General features: G+C 43.6%; 1 protein-coding gene across 14 annotated transcripts in view; it reads right to left on the bottom strand.

Annotated features, from left to right (window-relative positions):
• DOCK9 (dedicator of cytokinesis 9) overlaps positions 1-20622 on the bottom strand; it is a 256366-nt gene that overhangs the window by 14890 nt on the left and 220854 nt on the right. For 13 of the 14 annotated variants that reach the window (XM_031466259.2, XM_031466263.2, XM_064493006.1 and 10 more), the window contains exons 40-46: positions 15293-15430; positions 14984-15166; positions 13341-13454; positions 13006-13221; positions 11445-11502; positions 9100-9206; positions 98-220 (exon numbers count right to left, since the gene is read on the bottom strand). In XM_031466259.2, coding sequence (XP_031322119.1) covers positions 98-220; positions 9100-9206; positions 11445-11502; positions 13006-13221; positions 13341-13454; positions 14984-15166; positions 15293-15430 — 939 coding nt within the window. Of the gene's footprint in view, positions 1-97; positions 221-9099; positions 9207-11444; positions 11503-13005; positions 13222-13340; positions 13455-14983; positions 15167-15292; positions 15431-20622 lie in introns of those variants that run through there. The other variant, XR_010383578.1, reaches the window with a different exon arrangement.

Genomic DNA, 20622 nt, shown 5'->3' with positions numbered 1-20622 from the left:
TGAGTGGCCCGCTTGCACTCTCTGCACGTAAGGATGTTTGGGGATGTGTGTCACTCTACGGACACCTCAAAGAGGAAGAAACAAACCACTAAGATACCTCAAAATCCCTCCGCTTCTCGTAGATGGGGATGATGAGCTTATAGATGTCGGCGATCAGCTCATAGCGCTCGGCCTTCCAGAGTCCGTCTGCACACTGTTCCAGGAGTTCCATGAGCACGTCCTGATCAAAGAAGAAGGCCCCCGGCCCAGACAGAGTATTATAGGGAAACTGACATGGCATTCCTCGCAGAAGGCGTAACTTAAGACTTTTATAGTTGCCTTTTAACATGTTTCTATCCTCTTTAACACTGTAAATGAAGGGTAGGACCTGTGTATTTTCATTACCAGCCTAATGTCCCATTACAGCATTAATATCTACCGTTTATAGGACCAAAGAAAATAAACATTTTCAAAGCTGTTGTGAATCAACTGACCAGAAAATACTACCTAACCGGCTTAAGCAAACCACTTTAAAGCAAGATATTTAATTGCTATGTCATATTTACAACACACAAATCATAAAACCATTATCTGTGTGACTGAAATCTGGACCATGCTTATAAAGAGGTATACCAGTTGTCTCATACTTTTTTTGCAGGTCTCATTAAGTGCAAAGACTAAAGCCAGATATACACAGTAACAATCATTACAGCTATAGACAAAGAAAAAAATCAGTAACTGTTCTAACACCATATCTTTTCCTTACGCATTTGTATTACAAAGATGCAAGCCCCTCTCACTTTTCTTAGTTTTGTCTCAAATCTTTTCCACTGGAGAACCTATCCAGGTTAATCACAACAAACTTTTATGATGTTCTCATGCTCCTCTGATTATAAAAAGCTACATAAAAGAAAAGCATAAAAACAAAACTTGTGAAATGTCAGTCTCAATATACTTACTTTATCATATTTGTAAAACTGGGGAATGTAATAAGACGTAACCTAATTTTGTAGCTGTGAGGATCAAATAAAATTTTACTCACCAAAATGCTCTGAAAACTAAATGTTGTATGTAATTCATAGGCCAGTTAAACAAACCTTTTACTTAAATCATCACTTTTTACTTTGTATTTTTTTAAATGATAATTTATTTCTACTGGGCTATGTAATACCCCACCGTGCCACATATATATTTGGTAGTCAAGAATTTCTTGGATGAATGAATCAGTCTGCATTTTTCTTAGTTTTGGAACAATATTGCTAATAGTTATCCTTCACTGTAGGGAAATTAGTTAAGAGCCCTTTATCAAAGCCTTGCATTTCTTGTATATCTTAGATCACAGACACTGCCATTGGATATTTACTGAGCCTCTTCTTTCTCAGTGGTGCTGTGGGACTACAGCAGAAGTGGACGAATTCTGAGGAGACCCAATTTCCTATCAGGGATGAGAATGTTGTACAACCAAGGCATTCTCTTGATAATGAAATAGTCAAAGGCACGGAAATTTACCCATCTTAAAGCTGTTCTTAGGCTTACCTTACAGACTACTCATTTGGCCCCTTCTGTTCTCACTACCGGGCTTTATTCAAAGTATACTATTGTCCACACTGTGGATATAAATCCACAATGATGACACCCTCTTTATTGTGGATGGGATCAAAGAGACCTAGAGATTCTTAATTCCATGCCACAGCAGTTACAGCACAGTGGGAACCCAGAGTAACTTTAATGTGATCTCAGAGAAAATTGAAAATTCTTCTCAAAGAGTTAGAAAAATTCTAATTAGGCACAGTCACTACCACATCATTTAACTTGATTCTTTCATTCATTCATTCACACATTTTGCCAAGAATTTACTATGTGCATGGCACTGTGTTTGACACTGGGTTTATAAAATAAATCTATATAAATAAATGTTAGTTATCTGTAATTTGTAAAAATGGCTCTATAGATTTTTACTAAATGCGCAGCGGAGGTTTGGGGTAGTTTATCAGGTTATGTGGTATACATGAAAGTAGCTTTGAGCAGGAGGCCCTCAAAGATACACAGAGGTTATCCTTTGGAGCAGCTAGAGCTGAAGTACCTAGAGACTCATGACCACCAGCTGGAGATGTGACATACATGTTAAGATGCTGAGGACACAGAAAACCACAGTGACTTCAAATACATGCCAAACTACAAGGCACAAGGGTAGATGCCCTGAACTGAGAGCAGGAGGGATTTACTGACTTAATAGTCAGTGTGTCTCTGGGTGAACACTGCAGAGGCCAACAATCCAGTGGAGAGCACTTCCTTCTCTCACAGAGCTGAGGCTAGTGTGCGCCAGACCCACGAAGAGATTATAAAAGACAGTGGTGAGCGTGCTGATAAAGAGATGCCAGGGGACCAGGGAGGCTGACAGGAGCAGCATCCATCCAGTGGCAGAGAAACAGCGGGGCATGGAAAATTGCAGAAAGTGAAAACTGAGTCCTCGAGATAGTTAGGAGTTAGTGAGGTGAAGCTGAAAGGCGGGAGTAGGAAGGAAGGGAAGGGAGACATTCCAGAGAAAGGGGACAGCATGGGCAAAGACACGGGAGTGATGGCAGCATGGTGCGTGAGAAATCTGTAAGCAGACTGAGGGGTTGGAGTACAAAATCTGAGTGAGAAAGGGGCAAGAGATGAGGCTGGGGAGAGATTAAATACATAGATTAGGGGAGGGTATAGCTCAGTGGTAGAGCACATGCTTGGCATGCACGAGGTCCTGGGTTCAGTCCCTCGTACCTCCATTGAAAGAAAAAAATAAATAAAAAACCTAATTACCTCCCCCCTGCAAAAAAAATACATACATACATATAGTACATAATAGCCACATTCAGTTTTCCATGTCAAAAATAAATTAGCAATTGAACGTAGATAATTTTATAGAGGCATGAAAATGGACACAGACATACATCAACTACCACAAAAAGGGAGTATTACACAAGGAAGATGTTACTTGATTTTAAAATGACCTGTCTACCCTCATAAGGCATCTGTGTATAGCAGCCTTTCATGTATGTATTAAATGTCCTAGATTTCATCACTTAACAAATATATGTCAAATAGAGTTTGCGGGTAATCTCCTGGACCAAACCTAACTGGGAGATTAAGATTTGAATACTATTTTTACTCTCATTTGTCAAACTAGAAACACATGGAAAGTTTAATAACAATGAAACCTGAATTCAAGTAGCATTTCAATACTATGGACAACTGAGTTCATTAGGGAAAATCCTGCCATATTTGGAACAAAAAGAGGGACTTCAACCAGGGAAACTCCCCAGAGTGGTTGGACAATAGGAAGGTTTGATAAAGTGAATAGAGCTTAGTAAATAATTATGAAATAACGATCACAACTGGATGGTAAATAAGAAATAGGAAGTAACACATCATCAACCTATATATGCTACTGGGCAGTACTTTACGTTCTCTTATGATTCCGGAGGCATTCTGGATCTGCAGTTTATCAGTCTGAATATCACTTATTATAAAAAATGGTAGTAAAAGTGCTATAAAACGTAGAGTATATAAAGAATTTACCCAATCATAAACTAAAAATGGCTTTTATTTTTAAATAGTTAAGTCCTCCTCTCATAAAGTTAGAGTATGCACTACTGAGCATTAAAGCTTAATTTGGTAAAGTAAATTATTCAAGCTAATATCAACTCTATACCTAGATGCTTATGGCTGATGCATCAAGTAATAATTCTCTGAATAGAAATAACCAGCAATCATAGATAGTTAAGGCTGAGAGAACTTATGTCAACGCAAAATTATAAAGAGTCATAAAAATGAAGACCTCATAGTAACTAAACATCAGGGCGTATATGAATAATATTCTCAACAGAAATTTCATGTATAAATTTACTTTGAATTCTCAGCAATCACCTGAAAACCAGAACTAATACTGATAATGATCAGATAGTGGTGACCCTGAAAGGCAGTCATACAGAAAGTCCAATAGTTTTACCACCTTGTTTAAAATCTAAATGCCAAGTTATTGTTTCTAAATTGTCAATACATGAGAAGAACTGTACAAGTAATTACTGGTCAGGGGGAAAAAAACCTCAAAGAACTTTATGCATCTGGAAAGTAGTACATATTTTATGATGTCAGACTAGTGTTAAAAAGATCTCAGTACACTAAGCTCATAAGCCGTTCAGGAAGCTGTTTAAAATGCCGTCAGCCAGTCATTTTTAAGTGTGCCACAGCATCGCAAAATGCAACAGAGGGCACAAAGCACATATGTGTGGAGATGGCTCACTAATACTGTGCATGGGGGCATATATGTGTGCACGTGTGCACAAGAATGCCTGTATGAGCCTGTGTATGTGCAGGGTATTTTAACATTTAAATGACATTTGCTCCATCTTAGGATGGGTTTGATTTAATCTAACCTTTCTCAAGAAGCAGGCTGTCTGTTATCTACCATTTGGGAATAACTGTCACGATGTGAGTGGGCTCGGGCAACAATGCACATCATGGCATAATTCACATTTCCACTATATTATTGTTTCTCAAGATACAGCTGAGGATCCTTTGTAGCAGCATAATCACTGGGGATGCTTCTTAACATACAGATTCCCAGGCACCACACCCACGTGGCTGAACCTGTGGATGGGTTGGGGAGAGGTAGTGAGAATGGAAATCCATATTTGTAACAGGAACCTAAGTAATTCTAAGCACACTCAAGCTTGCAGACCACTGCTCTGGCCCAGAAATTCTGAGATAGGCACCTCACTCACATATCCCTGAGCAGACACATGGCCCATAGTGAGTTTATGGAATGAATCAACGCATGTAAACATAGAAATTTCCAGGTCAACAAAGAACTCAGACAACTTCCAATTCAGATCCTAAGGGACCGTGGTTTAGGTATCTTTCCTCAATGGGAAGGAAGCATCAAAGCAGTGTCATGTGCTGGGGCAGGGACCACCCTTGTCTCTCCGGCACAGGGGAGCTTAGGAAATATCTGCAAGGTGAAGCAGGGCCATGTGTCTGGTTTGAGCCAAGGACAGAGCAGTTAGATAAGTTTCATGGCCATGCTCCCTACTAATATCGTTTTGGAGAAACATAAAAGGAAAGATATGTTACATAACTTTTATGGTCCTGAGAGCATGCTCGGTCAAGGAAAAGTGGATGCTTGACGACTACAGGGTTACTGACAATCACCAAGCTTGGATAAGATGTAAACAGACAAATCCTAGAATGTGTTCTGTTGAAAACTCTTTCTTAGCATGTTCTGTAGGTATAAATATTTTAGGTTTGTTACTGGCAGTAGTTTCTGAATAGACACAGTTTGGCTAATGTAAGTCAGAGACTTCTCTGGTCAATTTCACATATTCACTGTATGAACCGTGACAGTTGTTTTTCTAGGAGACAATAGGTAAGTGGGCCACATACAGTGATCCTCATTGTTTTATGATCTCAGGTCAACGCGAACACTGAATTTGTGAATGCTGAGCCACCCCTCCAAGGGGAAATACAGGCTTAGGTTCCAGAAAACCTCTGGTTACAAAATTTTTGACAACTGATGAGTATATAACCTTGCTTTATGTGTGTCTGTGTTTAAGGACACCTGATTTAAGTACATATTGTTGATTCATTAACATTGAATTCATGACCCAGAGCACTGTAACTCCTGCCTGAATGAACCTTATCTAGCAAGTATGTGCTCTGTGAGGCACATCACCACCTTCCTGTGCTCAGCACCTCAGCACCATACTTGGGGGCCAGAGAAGGACCCCTGTTCATAGCAGGAGCTGAAACAAGATGGCAGAGTGTTGCTGTTCAGCCTTAGCTGGGAATGTCTGGGTTCCAATTTTTTGCCACTCTATCCTGTCCCCAAAGGACAGGAAAAGTGCCTCAGTGGGTACTGACTTAGGGGTTACAGAGACATTTTAGCAACTGGGCAAATACTGAGGATGGACTGTGTTTTCCATTTCCCCGCTAGAGTCCCTCTTGCCCCATCCTCCCTTGCTCTGTGCTGTGGGGGCCGAGGCACCAGGACCACCGACCTGCATGCTAGACTCAGCTGTGGAGGCTCAGCAGGAGGCTGGCGGGCGGGAGGAGAGTGAAGGTGGGGGCTGCTCACTGCCTCCTCCCTGCCCAGGTGCCCGAATTGAGGCCCCCTGTCCAAAGCCCACAGGCCCAGGCAGGTGGGCACTCTGTATAGTTTCTCTCTCTCTCCTCCCTCAGCCCACAGGCTGAGGGGTGGCAACCCAGCTGTTACTAACCTCAAGGGTTCTGGAGTATTCCTCACTGGCTTTCCTAAACCCTGACCAAACTTCTCAAAATAGCCCCTATCTTAGACTTTCTTCCATTTCCCAAGTGTGCTATTTCCTTCTGACTGTATGGGATAATGAGGGGGGAATCTCAAAAACACACAAGCTGCATGGAATTTTGACACCATAGGGAACTCAGAGTCCTTCCATCTGCATCGGCTCCAATTCGTGAAACAAAATGCAAACAGGAATGGAATGTTTCTCTTTAATCAAAAGCAGCTCGGAGAGAGTCTGCTCTCAGATCCCGTCAGGGGAGATGGACTGCTACCAATAAAAACTCATCTGCGGCCTCCGGCCAGAAGAACTGTGCCTTTTTAGGTAGCGCCTTTAAAATCACGTGGGGAGAGCATCTTAGGCATTTAAATACATCTAGTAATGCAGATTAAAAGGGTAGTGCTTTTTTTTTTTTTTTTTATTAAGCTCTTGTTCTACACCTATTCCTGTCAGCTTTCCCCAAAAGTCCTCTGGCAGAAATATGTGACTTTCTCATTTTTTGAAACATCTTGAGAGCTAAAGCAAAAACTGTACGTGGCAATTTCTATTTTCGTGGCTTCTGGAACACATTATTTTTGGCTAGTTTCCATTTTTATGTGCAGGGCTTACTTGAGACTTTACAGCCCCGTGTCACATCCTAATCATTACATATCGCCATGTACTCTGGACCTTGTTAAAGATTTACCCCCTTTACGTTTCAAGGACAGGGTGGAAAATCCATACTCTGAAAATAACTGATAAAGTTATCCCTGTCACATGTTCAGTTATCACTCAGAGTGGATGCCATTCACACATTTCCCTAATCAAGTCCGCCCTTGCTGGCAAGGGCTCGTTCCCTGGACTGTCCAGACGATTCCAGCTATTACTCAATCTGATGAGGAAACCTGAATTTCACGTTATCAGCCGTGAGGACAGGGTACAAGCACTGTTTACTTCCAAATCCTGAGTCATCCTTGCCATCACTGCTTTCCTTGTCTAAACAAAGCGCTGTACTCCGGGGGACTAAACGGGCAGTGAGGGGACAAGGGTGGTTTCTCCAAGGGGACAATGTGTTCAAGCCTCTTCTCAGGGAAGAACCCTGTCAAAACACTCTTTGAAGTGAGGAGTTCAAATCCACGAGCATGTGAGCCCTTCTGCCTGAGGAACAGGCTCATGCTTCAGAATAAAAGATAAAATCACCACTGGTCCAGGCATTTCAAGGTGGAGAGACAGCTGAACTGTTAATACCATGTGATAACCAATTGTTTTTTTTTCCCTTTCCTTCAGGATACTTATTTTTGTTAAAATTATTTTAACATATAAGTATAAAAATCACTCAATATATTATCCTCCTTTCTCATGTTTGGTTTTTAATTTAGAGGGTTGTTTGAGACTAGACAGTTTTTGGACAGTGGTTCTTAAACCTTTGGGTCTGAAGATCTCTATATATCATAAAAATTGAGAATTCTTTAAAAATAGCTGAGAACTTTTATGCACATGTGTGTTATCTCTCAATATTTACAGTATTAGGAATGGAAACTGAAAAAATGTAAGAAGATTTATTTATTAATTTAATTAAGCTAACCATAATAAACATATTATGTGTACCCAAAAATAACATTTTTAATGAAAAAATAGCATTAAAAAATTAAGGAGAAGAGTGGCATTTTTGCAACTCTTATGTCTGACTTTGTAGGAGACTCCTGTATTCCTGTCTCTGCTTCCACATTCAGTCTCCTCATGATGCCCCTTCGGATGATGTATACAAAGAAAATGCAGCCTCACATAGATACTGAATTTGAAAAGTGAGGACTTCAAAGACTCCCTGCAAGGGTCTCAGGGACCCCAGGAGTTCCAGAACTTTGAGAACTGCTGATTCCTCATCAATGTCACCGAGTATGTTTGTTCCCAGGCACTGCTTACTGGCATGAACGTGACTACAGTCGTAATAGTAACTGTAGGAACTTGACATCATAAAAACAAGCATGACAGGCAGAAGATAGTGATTCCTTTCTCTGTTCTTTCTCTGCACATGAAGAAACAGAGAACTTTATTTTTCCTTAAAAGATGGGCAGGATTAAAAAGCTTTCCTTTGACTGTTCCATGTTGCTCTGAGTTGAGGGGAGGTGGGAACACATGACAAAGAGATATTCGTGGAATAGGAAATTCCAGGAACCCATGCAGAAAACTGGCATTTGTTCAAATTCCTAGCTTGATTTCAAAACTCCCCAGTTACAGTTAAGTGGTCACAAGGTGATCCAGTTTTGGCAAGAAACTTGCAGAAATTGCTGCAATGATCTAAAGTCAAACTTTCTGGTCTCTCTTGGGGGTAGGATAGTGTGGTCTTATCTGCTTATGGTAGACCCCGGGCGATGGCACTCAAGTGGAGGCAGGAACCAGGCCCTGCACAGGGGCTGCTCTGCCCTCAGCCCAGTCTGGCCTCTCAAGGATTTGACTGTTTGGGGACTCTGGAGAGGTGTCTCGTGTTGGAGACACCGACTGTAAAGACAGATTAAAACAGCAATAAAACTCATGAACCGGAGAAATTAATTGCTGGAAAGAATGAGAAACTATGGTCAAAATACCAGACCTTTGACCACCAGTGGTCAAGCTCTAAGCCTTACTCACTATTAATTAACTCCTCCAACTCTCTCTCCAGAGAAAAGGAGGAGTTCCTAGAAAAGGGAATGGCAGAAGCTTTCACTGTTCTGTTTCAGCATTCCGGAGAATTCGTTATCTCAGAGCGGAGTGTGTCCACAGCGGCCGCAGAGAGAAAGCCCTCACTCAGTGCACTGGCGGGCGGATAGCAGCACTCAAGACCCACGGGCCTCTGGGCAGCACTCACCTCGTTGAAGTGGACGTCCTGCATACCGACGTCCTCCATCATGGAGGCCTCTTCATCGATGTTCGGGGTGATCACCCTGAAGGCTGAGCATCCCTGTCTGAACATGCCTAGAATTGAGAGAGCAGGGGAAAGAGCTGCAGTTACTAACCTGAAAGTGGACGACCCCTGAGGGCGCTTCCTGCGCTGTGTGCTTTCGGAGTAAATGGGATCCCTGATTCTGAAATCTTCCGTGTCCCAGGCCAGCATTCCTACAGGGAGCTTGGGGGCCACTGGGCTCTTTTCTTCATTCGCTTCCTCATATTTACCCTTCACCTTCCTCAATTTGTTTCTGTCTGAACCCTTTCGATTTTTCACCCACCTTTATTAAAATGTATGCAATCTTCAAATAAACTAAAATAGGTACTGAATCAGATGAACAGCAAATAACAACAGTCTGATTTGGAAGGACGACCCACGCTCAGACACCAAGAAAAATAAAGAAGCCAAAGCCAATCAAAGAGGGAGACAGACTCAAACACGACTGTTTCCTTCCAGCTGTCATCCCACCCACTCTGGCTGGGGTTATCCTGGAACTCGGCTTAGACCTTGCCCTTCTCCTGTGGGAAGCAGTCCACCAAGATGGAACTCGGCAGCCGTGAGCTGACAGGCTACCTGAGGGGCAAGGAGAGGCCTCTGCTCCCACAGCTGAAGGGCAGCGTGCACACCTCGGGGTGGAGGCACTCTGATCCTCTGGGGAAGTGGTGGGGGTTGGAACTGGCATAAATACCCGGCATAAGGACAAACCCCTTAAGCAACAGTGGCCCACTGGGGACCTTGACTCATCCTGGAGTCACCGGGAAGAGTTTTATGTCAGACAATGTCAGCTGAGTAAAAACGATCAAGTGAAGAAGGATCTGAAAAGTCTTCCTACTCTACTGTGGTCGCTGTTCACAGCAAAGTGAAACAAAACAGAAGTCAAAACTTGAATTGAGACCTCCCATGTTGCAGGGGAAAGAGGAACACAGGGTGTTTTGAAATCAAGTCTTGAAAGAGTAGGTCATAGATTCAGAGATGTTCCCGCTGCATACAGGGAAGGCTTCCACGCCATTCATGAATTGGGTCGCATCTCTGCCACTGTCCTACTTCAGCCTTGGTCTTTTTTACAGACAGATTCCGCTGTGAAAAGCAGTGGGCGCTTGAGGATACGTGTGTGAACAAAAAGCAAGATGATAAAAGCCAGGTACTCATGTTTCTGGCTACAGAGTACATTGCAATACACAGCTCAGCTCTGGTGGAACAGCTACGGTGGTGGCCCAAGTGCTGTCTTCTCCTTGCCCACAAGGACAGGCTGCACCAAACCAGAGAAGGGAGGAAAAAGAGGGAGGGCCATGTCCATCCAAGTGGGTGAGAGAGGAAACCCCTACACCTCTGAGCGTTGCACGGACGGGGCTGCTGGAGCTCTGGGACCCCCCTCGGCTTAGGCCGCCCAGCACCTCCTCTGGCTGGTGCGGTGGCTCCGGCTGGAGGGACACATCTGCTTCTAAACACGAGATGTTCTACCTGACAAAAGGTCTCATGCTGGGAGGAGAGAATGTGGAGCCCTTCCTTGATTTCTTTCTCTGATGTACGACAAGCCTAACTCCCTTAAATTCCATTCCAAAAAGCCAGCTGTGCCAGGAAGATAGAAATTCCCAGGCCTTGCCATCTGTGACTTTACGTTTCCTCACGTTGTGAAGGTCCTCCTTGTTACTAGAGCGGGTGCTGCCCGGCTCCACACACATGCACACAAAACCAGCTTTTCTAAAACACCATGTTCTCGATTCTGAAGTGTTAACTGGTATTTAATCAGAGGAACCGGCAGAGGACTTGTGGCCTGCTAATGTGGGAATAAATGCTCACTCCTGCCCGCTCCTTCCACGGGGACGCAAGGTTTCCGGGCAGCAGGCTGCCTGCTTACACAACAAAGCCAACTGGGCTGTGCTCCAGAAAATATTGTCTGATGACCTCCTGTTACAGCTGCCTTTTGATTGATAAACACTTCAAGTGGGAACGATCTTAAGGGAAAATTAAGTCTTTTCAGCTTGAGATTGGCCAGTCAGAGGCTCCCAGATGCAAAGCTCATTAACTAGTTTTTGCAGGATGGGTTATTAGTAAGAGCTTACATGACAACATGCCATCTACTTCTGTTCTGCATTTCAGCAGTTCCTACTGAGTCAAGCAAATATCATGCTAGCAAACAAAACAATGAATATAGTGTGTGCACACACACATCCCTCACCTCCAAATCCTTCCGAATGGCTCTCACTCATCTTTGCTGCTTTGTACAATTTTATATTTACTTCACAAAACAAAGGAATATTCCTTACCTTTCCGTGTGAGATATTCTGCCACCAGGGCTGTGACATGGACATAGCACATTGCTGCCTACAATGAAAGACACAGGCTTCAGAATCACCATTTATAAAGCACGTCACAATGCTCACAGACAGAAATCCAAAGACTACGCAGACTTAGATGAGATCTCAAGGGATCAACTAGTGTTTCTAATGACTGACATTTTGCCTTTTGAAAAAAGTGGAACAATTCACATAAACTGAAATTCTGAAACTGCAAATTGAGACGAATAGCAGTAAATTTGCTAAGGCTTGTTTCTATTTAAAATTATTAAATTTTACTGTAAAAGATTTTTCAAAAGCGTTTTTTCTTACTATAGCTAAAATTTCAGCATCATTTCTCTCAAAGGGAAAAGAGGAGCATTTGAAGAAAAGGCACATGCATTCCTAGATTCTGAGAGAAATGCTCACATTGCAGAGGTTAATATGTTTTTCTCTCGAACTGAAAAAAAAAGATGAAGTGACTTTTTCAAAAAAAGAATTCTCAATGAAAATTACAATTTGGTGTTAAACATTATAGACACCTTAAAATGAAACAAAAAATAAAAATAAGCTCTTTTCACCAAGTTGCCATGGTTTATAAAATATCAAAGGTAGCTGTTGGAAATGAACCCAATGTAAGGTTCCAATATCTGATCCCTGTTTTTGTCAGAATGATAGAAAAATTACTACCACTAATAGTATGTAATTCATCTTTATTATGTCTAATGTATATTTTAGATTAAACTTATGGTCAAATGGAATGCACTTTGCATAATCAATAGGTAAAAACAGTTACATAAATTTTTCAGATGTGGAACATAATTGTACTGATGTAGGCAATTTGAGAGGTTTAAAGGTAAAAGCACGCTTCCTTGGTAACACTGTTGATCACACCTCCATGTCTTGGGCATGGACCCCGGACATGGACCCCGTGGCCATCAGCCCATCCTGGGAGCAAGAAAAGAACCTGCCGTACTGCCCATTGGTTCCCTTAACTTCTCGTTTTTCAGATGCGTCACTGAGACCCTCTGTGGCTCGCTGTCCCAGAGTCAAGGAACGTCAGATCTGGGATTCAGTCTGTCTCTGGAGCCCACACCTCCAGCTCCGCCCGGACATGGCTACTTTCCCTATCACATGCCCAGATGGAAACAGACTGTCTCAAAGAGGAAGAAAAAGCCACACCCTGTCATGACTTTAATAGTAGGAAAATCTAATTTGATCATAACATAGCTGCATTTTAGCTCTAGAGAGGGGTTTTGATGCAGAAGCTGAGCGCACCTGCATCAGCACGCACCTAGCTGAGCATGGCCGTTTTCTAAGAGCTTTCCAACAATGCGTGTTTGGGACAGAGACAGCCCCTGACAATGCTGTAAGCTGTGAAAATGCTTAGACGACAATGAAGCAGCCCGGAGCCCAACGCTGTTCAAATACTACGTATTTTTAACCATCTGCTCTGAATTACTGAGCAATTTTTCTCAAAACTGGCTTCTTTCAGTGAAGGGGGCATAACTAGCTTTCTCAAAAACTGGGATGGAGAGGGCTGCAGGGCTACCTCGGAGAGATCGCCGTTTTTGACGTGGATCCTGGCCATGCTGTCCAGCCACGTCTTCCGGAGCTCGGGAGTGCTGGCGTAGGACTTGGCCAGGCTGTACTGGAGGTCCACCAGCATCTCGGGGTCGTTCTCGTGCTCCTTCATCTGGGCCGTGGCCATCAGCACTGTGCGGATCCTCTTGGTCAAGTCCTTCACGTCCGAGGAGAAGGTGGTGTGCTGCAACGAGGGTGGAAGAGGGGCCGGGGCTTTCAGCTGCGCCCTGTCCGTCTGTAGTTGTAGCAAATGACAAGGTAGTGTCTCAGGGGTAACAAACAGAACGGGACTGGGCCACCCACCTTGATGAGCCTGTCACTGTTGGCGCAGTTGTTGATGATAGACAAGGACTGCTGGAATCTGGTTCCCCCGATGCCGACGACGTCTGCTATCAGCTGGCTGACAGAAATGATAACCTAGGGACACAAACGTGAGCAAGTCAATTCACCTTTGGGGAATGCTCCAGCTCGACTCCTGCCTTGGGTTAGGATGTGCATGAGGATGGGGTGGCAGGGAGTCTGTGAGCAGGGATCACGCCAGTGTGGGAAATGTCTGAGCCATCTTTTCCCCACTTCCAAGAATTATTCCAGAAGGTGACTCTGCTATTCTTGAGTCTTTTGTTTGCACAGCAAAGTGCTAATCAGGAGAGTGTAGAGGAATGAGAATCAGATAAGCCCAAATCACTTGGAGGGTTACTTACCTACCACTTTCTCTAGTAAAAAGTGAGACCTTATTATTTATCTCTGTGGTTTCTGGCTTGAACCTATATGTACTTAACATTCAATAAGCAGACTATCCTTTGCATTTTTTATTAAAACATATGCATATTAACTACGCATGGGGAACCTGTCTTTTTGGGGGTCTATAAATACCAACGTCTTTACCCAGTTACTCAAACTAAACTCTGGACCACCCCCCCGGCCTCTTCCTTCACCACACCCAGGTACAGTCAATCACTAAGTATTGTCAACTCAACCTCCTCTTCCTTCTAACCTCACCATACCTGACCCAGGACACGATTCTCTCTGGTCTAGATTTGACCACAGTTTCCCCAAGGTCTCTGTGGTCTCGAAGGTCTTGAATTTCTGATCTATTTTCAGCACTGGAATCCAGGCAATCTCTCCAAACATGCAACGATGCCTCCTCAACTTGTTCTCACCCATACTCTCAACTCCACTAGGAAAACCTTCTCCACTTCCCTGGATGGGCCCTTCCCCATGGTACATCCTGGCCTGGACCATGCTCACTCTCCAACCCCTGTTCACCCTTCACATCCTCTGGGAAGCGCCCTGGTCCCCTCCCTGGTACACTCAAGCTCCTCTGTTCTGGCCCTGGGTACGTGGAACAAGGTCTATCTGTCCTCCAGCAGATGACACTCCATGAGGGCCGGAAAAGGGTCCTTGTTTGTTCATGGTTGTATCCATGAATCCTTGCACGCAGTTTGTAAAAAACAAATACTTGTTTTAAAAAAGGCATAAGTACAGAGATGGAGAAGGCACTCCTCTATGTGTTTGTACAAAAATACGTAAGAATTTTCAGTATTTGGCATGGTTGGCAGAGAATCTGGGACACTTTCACTCTGGAGAGATGGCAGGTGTGTCAGCGGATGGAGGACAGAACAGAACCACTTTGGGTGTTTTTTGTCTTACCTAAGATGTTCACTGTGAGGCATCCGCACGTAGGGTCTACATGGAATTCAATGGAATTTCAGGCAGTCCAATATTGATTCAGTATTTAAACGTCAATTTACCGATAGAAACACATTCTGGGCCCAAATCTTACAATGTGGAGGAAGAAATAAACCAGTAAACCACTAAACGTTACTTCTGAGTTCTCCATCTCGAGGCCAGACTGTGTCATACTTATGCTGAGGTAACTCAAAGTTTTCCCAGTCAAACAGGATTCCACAGAGCACACCTGTGCTGGAAAGGTGATGCGCACGTACCTGCAAATGTGTCCGGACGAAGGACTTCTTCCCCGTGTAGTCAAAGTTGTTCCTCATGAGGAAGTACAGCAGCTGGGAGGCCTCGGTCCGGATGGAGCTCAGCTTGGAGTTACAGCACTTGAGAACCTCATAGCACAGCGAGGCACACATGTCCGCCCGCCCCTCGTAGAACGTCGAGGGGAACTAGAAGGAACACGGGAGAGCAAAGGAGCCCCAGGAGGGTCAGCGCGTCTTCAACTCCAGGGGCCCCGCAGAGGAAAATGCGTGGCCATCAATGGTGGTCACCCCTCCCCCAGTGAAACAACGTACCTTGTAAATTAATGACCTTAAGGCAGTGAAGACGTTTTTTAAAGCCGTTTCAGACTGATGTTTTTGAAGAAAACACAGGTAGACGTCAAAAACTTTTTTCATGAGCGGGTTATGTCCGTGGTCAGCCAGGAGCTGGTTCTTAAAACACACAAGACAAGTCATTTAGTGAGACACACCAGACACCAGTAATAGGTTTCATTCAACTCTCAGCCTCAAAGGTTAAATTTTCCAGGTACTAAGACGGCGTATAATTTAAACAACCTTGCCATGAACCCTCCAGGAAAGTGGAGAAGTCTCTTGTAGTACGAATGAGCTTATCAATAAATTTACGCTTTGGAGAGTTTACTTCTTCCTATTAAGGGAGGGACTACTTACAAAACTTCCCAGTAAACTGTAGTATGGTTTAAAGGACCACTGTTCCTCAGTACTGACTGGCCTTCTATCTATTTATTCATTTTTACTATTGCCAGCAACTGATACAGAGGTAATATTTATGACATCTTAACTGTGAAAAAGGAGTGCCATTACATTAGTTTCCAGCTAATTAACGGGCTGGGAAGAATACTGAAGTGAGGTGTATGAAACAGGTCCTCTACAAATGAGGGCTGTGTCTTTTTCCCAGGCTTCTTGGGCACTGTGTTCAGCCATGAATAGCCAGACAGTCTGGTGAGGGGGAAAACTTCCACACAGGCTCTGCTCAGGCACCCTTTCTCATGGGCACAGATTTGCACAGGTCAACTGGGTCTCGTCATCCTCATCTGTGTAACAGCGAGCCTAAAACAGAGCTTGCCAGCAACTGGAAGACTCGAGGTCAAGGAGAGGGAGCTGAGACGCCTACGCTGATCTAGCTCAGTTAAGTGGTAGCCAGCAGGATTTTAACACATCATGGATTTCACTTGACAAAACAAGACGAGAAGGCCACCGTTCATTACTTCTCCTTGTTCTTCAAGATTTCCTCACACCAGCAGCAAATTCGCACTGCTTAAACATCGAGTAAACCTGGCTGATTAAAACTCCCAGAGATGCTGAACACGCGTGGTGGGTAGAGGTGTCCCCAGCTAGAGGCCAGCACGTAGCCACTGTGTCTAACGTGGTTGACTGGAGGCCTGCATCTTTAAAAACAGGCTCGTGGGAACAAAAGTGTGTGTTTGGGAGAATGGATGCATTCTGCACAGGCAGGCAAAAATGACTCCCATAAAAAAATGTCCAGAGGCCAGTACCTCAAATCAGTCTTAAAAGTTAGCTAAATGAACAAAGAGAACTTACGTCCACCAAATAGTTCTGTTGCATAGCAAATTATGGCTGAAGTAATAGTTTCAAGATTTACCTCATCTTATTGTTGGAGAAAAATTTTTTACTCAAGGAATAAGTCTTGTTTTTTAGGACCAGTGATTCACAGGTGTATTCACGGCTGGTCGGACACCTGGCATTCACAGTGATCTTTAGATCATGAAATACTGAGGTACAGTAGTGAATTCCATTATGTGAAAGAAAAGCAACTTAATGAGCAGAAAATATGACTTAATTAACTGAATAGGATATAATTCTCAACCATGAGCAGCTGTTCACCAACTGGAAAAATAGAGGCTGTTTCCAGTGTTTGGGGAACTGCTTACATGGTTTGCTGTCTGTGATCACTGCTTTTCCCAGGAGCTACAGTCCTTCCTAATTATGGCTGGATTAAGGTTTGGGGGAATCTGAATATGTGCTTTTATCTTCTCAGGACTCTTTGCTGTAGACACCCAGGAGAGATGGTTCACATAAAAATTGCTTTGCACCTGAACTGGCCCTTCTCCAAGTTCTTACCACTGGCATTAAATCTTCCTTCCTTTCACTCTTTTTGGTTAAGGTTTTTGCTTCCCATTTTCAAGATTTAGTCTTCTTGGGTTCTGACCACAAAATTTGATGAAGAATGGAGTAAAAATGCACACAAAGATGCAACCCCTCATTTAAAGGGGGAAAGGACCTTTCATCTTGGACACATCCCAGTTTACCAGCTGCCTCCCTTACTTTCCAGTCAATTTTCTTCTCTCTCTCTGTGCGCCTCTCTCTTTCTCATTAGAAAGTAATACACACTAAACTAAATATCTGAACATTCAGGAAGTCCCAGAGCAGGATGGAAAGCAAAAGAAAAACCACCTTCACTTTTCCAGTCATACATAACCACAGGTAACAGCAGAGTATCTCTTTCCACTTTTATATCCCTGTAGACTTTTACTGAGGATGGGAGAATTTCATTCGGGAAATTAAATGAGATGTTAGAATAACACAAAAGGCACGACTTATTTCTAGCCATAAGGTGGAGAATAGGTTATAAGTAATTCTCAGGAACCGTCTGATGTGGATTCAAGTTTGACTGTCGTCACACAGCTTCCGAAGGGAAGCGGGCCTTTCAGAGAGTCAACACATGGAATCAGTCATTTCCAAAGAGACAGGAACAGGAGAAAAACAAACTTAAACTCAGGTGCCAAAATGAGGTATCTGGAACCATGTTATTTAAGACAACTACATCCTTCTTAGGCATATGGCATTTATTTATATTTAGACATTGATTATAAAATAACTTTAAAAATTGAGTTTTAGAGAAGAGCTGTTTTAGCTGCAGAGGCTCACCACCACCAAGACCACCCAGACTTCATTCGTGTCTGCAGACCAGGCTCATGGCTGTGTAAACTGGACCACAGACTCCCTAGCAAGACCCCCATGATCCGAGGGCTCTGCGTCCTGTGGTTCATGTTGCTCTTTATTCCCATGGACTGGTCCTCATTGTGCAGTTCAAATCAAGAAATGGCTCTACATGAATTACTTAAAATACACTTTTGGATTAAAATTTTGAGCTCATTAAAAATATTACCAACCATTTACAGGTCACCAGCCAGTTGGGACTGTACTAACAGACATTTAAAATGGCCAAAGAATTGTATTTTTCTGCATGTAACTACCTTGGTTTACAGAACACCCCTTTGATGTATGAAATAACCTATATGAAAGTGCCCCCCCACCCAGCACCAGCATCTGGTAAGTGTGTGATAATTTTCTTCTTTTTTTCTGTATGAGAGATCATTCAACTACCTTGGTATTCACCCAGCTCAGCCCCTCCCCCTACACACACACACACACACACACACACACACACACACACACCCGACTTAGTGGAGAACAAGGGATTTGATAGGCCAGGTATGCAGTGATCTTGGGCAAATCTCCTAGCCTGTCTCAGCCTCAATCTCCTCATCTGTAAACTGGGGGTAAGAAGACCTATGGGCCAGGCTGTGAAGACTGATGCTTGAGGCACAGAAGGCACTCATTAAACAGCAGGAAGCTAATATAATAATAAACCAGAATCAGGGCTTAAATCTTTTCAAACATTTCCTCTCATTAAGAATGTGATTTCTTGATGGCCTTTGGCAATGTATTAGATGCGGTCAATTAAGAGACTCAGTAACGATGGGGCTACATTTGTGGAAGATGATTTTTCTGCAAACAGTTATGTCAGCTAATCCCATGTAATAATTTAATTTTTCTGATATGCTCCAATTGATGCCTCAGCTGAGTAAATATTTGCAAAGGGAGATCCTCGTGGCTGCTGTGCAGTGGGCCCCTTGGACCTGTGAATCCAGGCTAGGGAAGCCTACAGCTTGGCATGACATCCCTCAATGCCATAACATCTGCCCATCTTCACACTTTAAATGGGGCAGGGGTAGGGATGCTGAGCTTTAAACATCAAAGATTTTTGCACACAGGCATACAGACCTTGACAGAGATCACCTCAGCTCTGAAACTCAATCTTCCCTGTGGGTGTCAGGAATCAGACACCTTACCATAGGACCAGAAAGGCATGAACATAGGGGAAAGTGCTTACTGCTAAACTAGAATCAACATCTGAGCTCCTATGTCAGCCAGACACAGGGTAGATGTTTTCGGACACTTCAGTAACAATCCATTATACAGTAGGCATAATTGCTATGTTCTAAGTAAGGAAATCAGGGCTTACAGACGACAAGCAGACCCGCCCAGGGCTTAACATCTGGCTAAGGGTGGAGCCGGGAGCTGAAGCCCACGGTGTTTCTGTACACATGGCTGCTCCCATGTGTCCTGGAGCCTGGCCTGTATAGTAGAGCGTTTGGCCCTTCCCAGGGTCATCTCCCTTTAAACTTACAGCAACCACAGGAGGCAGGTCCTATTTTTTCAATCTTACAGACGAGAAATCTCATCTTACAAATGAGAAATCTTAGGTCTGGAAACATGAAATGATTTTCCCAAAGATATTTATCCCACAAGTGTTACAATCAGTCTTCAGAGACCGACAGATGCTTGTCCTCTCTTGCATCAGAACCTGTTTGGTGGCCAGACACTGGAGATCTGGGAACCTTGACCAACACTCTTTTAATATGAAGCAATTCACTGGAGCCCGATTAAGACCCTCAGGCTGTGCAGTAAAGAAACTGTTGCTGCTCTCCTGGTGCCGCCGGATCACACCTGTGCTGCCCGGGCCCTCACCTGCCACTGTGCCAGGCCCGCACCTCTGTGCAGCCCCAGGGCTTCCTGCTCGTTTACATGCCAGGGCCCAGGCAGACAGCAGGTGACAGTGTCCCAGCTACTGTTCTGAACTTACAGTCGCACAGTCAGCACTGCTACAGGTGTAAGGGCAAATGCTCACATTAAACTGCCTATTTACATAAGAATTTTGAACTAAAAATCTCCAAAAGAAAACAGAAAGAAGTTTGAAATATGGTTCTAGCAGAGTGATTGTTCTCAGGCCCTACTGTTCACGTCTCACTTCCAGAGTCGATTCAGTTGGCCAGAGCCTAAGAACCTGCATTTCTAACAAGCTCCAAGGCCTGCAGCATCCTCCAGCCTGGGGACCGTAACTGAGGGCCACTAAGAGCAAGGCTCCTGTAACAGGACACTGCTGCCTCCTGACTCATCCTATTAGCACATGCATTTCCTCATCTCTCAACTGGGTTCCTACTTATGACATTTCCTGGGGACATGAGTGGCATGGTTGCTAAGAATGAAGGCAAATTATAATAAAGCAACAGGAAATGGGTCACCACTTTAAGTCTGTCTAATAAAGAAACATCCTTCATGAGAAGAGAAGATGAGGAAAGCACAGAACGATTTAGGGTGTTTCCTAAATACCCTTGCAAATAAACACACTGTTTCAGTATTCATTGGATATTAACTGGAAATGGAAGTAGTCATTGACAAAGAATGAGAAGGGTGGGGTTCCTAATGATGAGAGAGGCTGAAGAGACCATTTCAACTGACTTGAATATTACTAAAACCTAAAAATAAGGCCAATATTGTTTTTTACTCTTGATTCCTGA

The sequence above is a fragment of the Camelus dromedarius genome, chromosome 13 (assembly GCF_036321535.1).
Source record: "Camelus dromedarius isolate mCamDro1 chromosome 13, mCamDro1.pat, whole genome shotgun sequence".
NCBI lineage: Eukaryota > Metazoa > Chordata > Mammalia > Artiodactyla > Camelidae > Camelus > Camelus dromedarius.
This window is presented reverse-complemented; position numbering and strand designations above follow the sequence as displayed.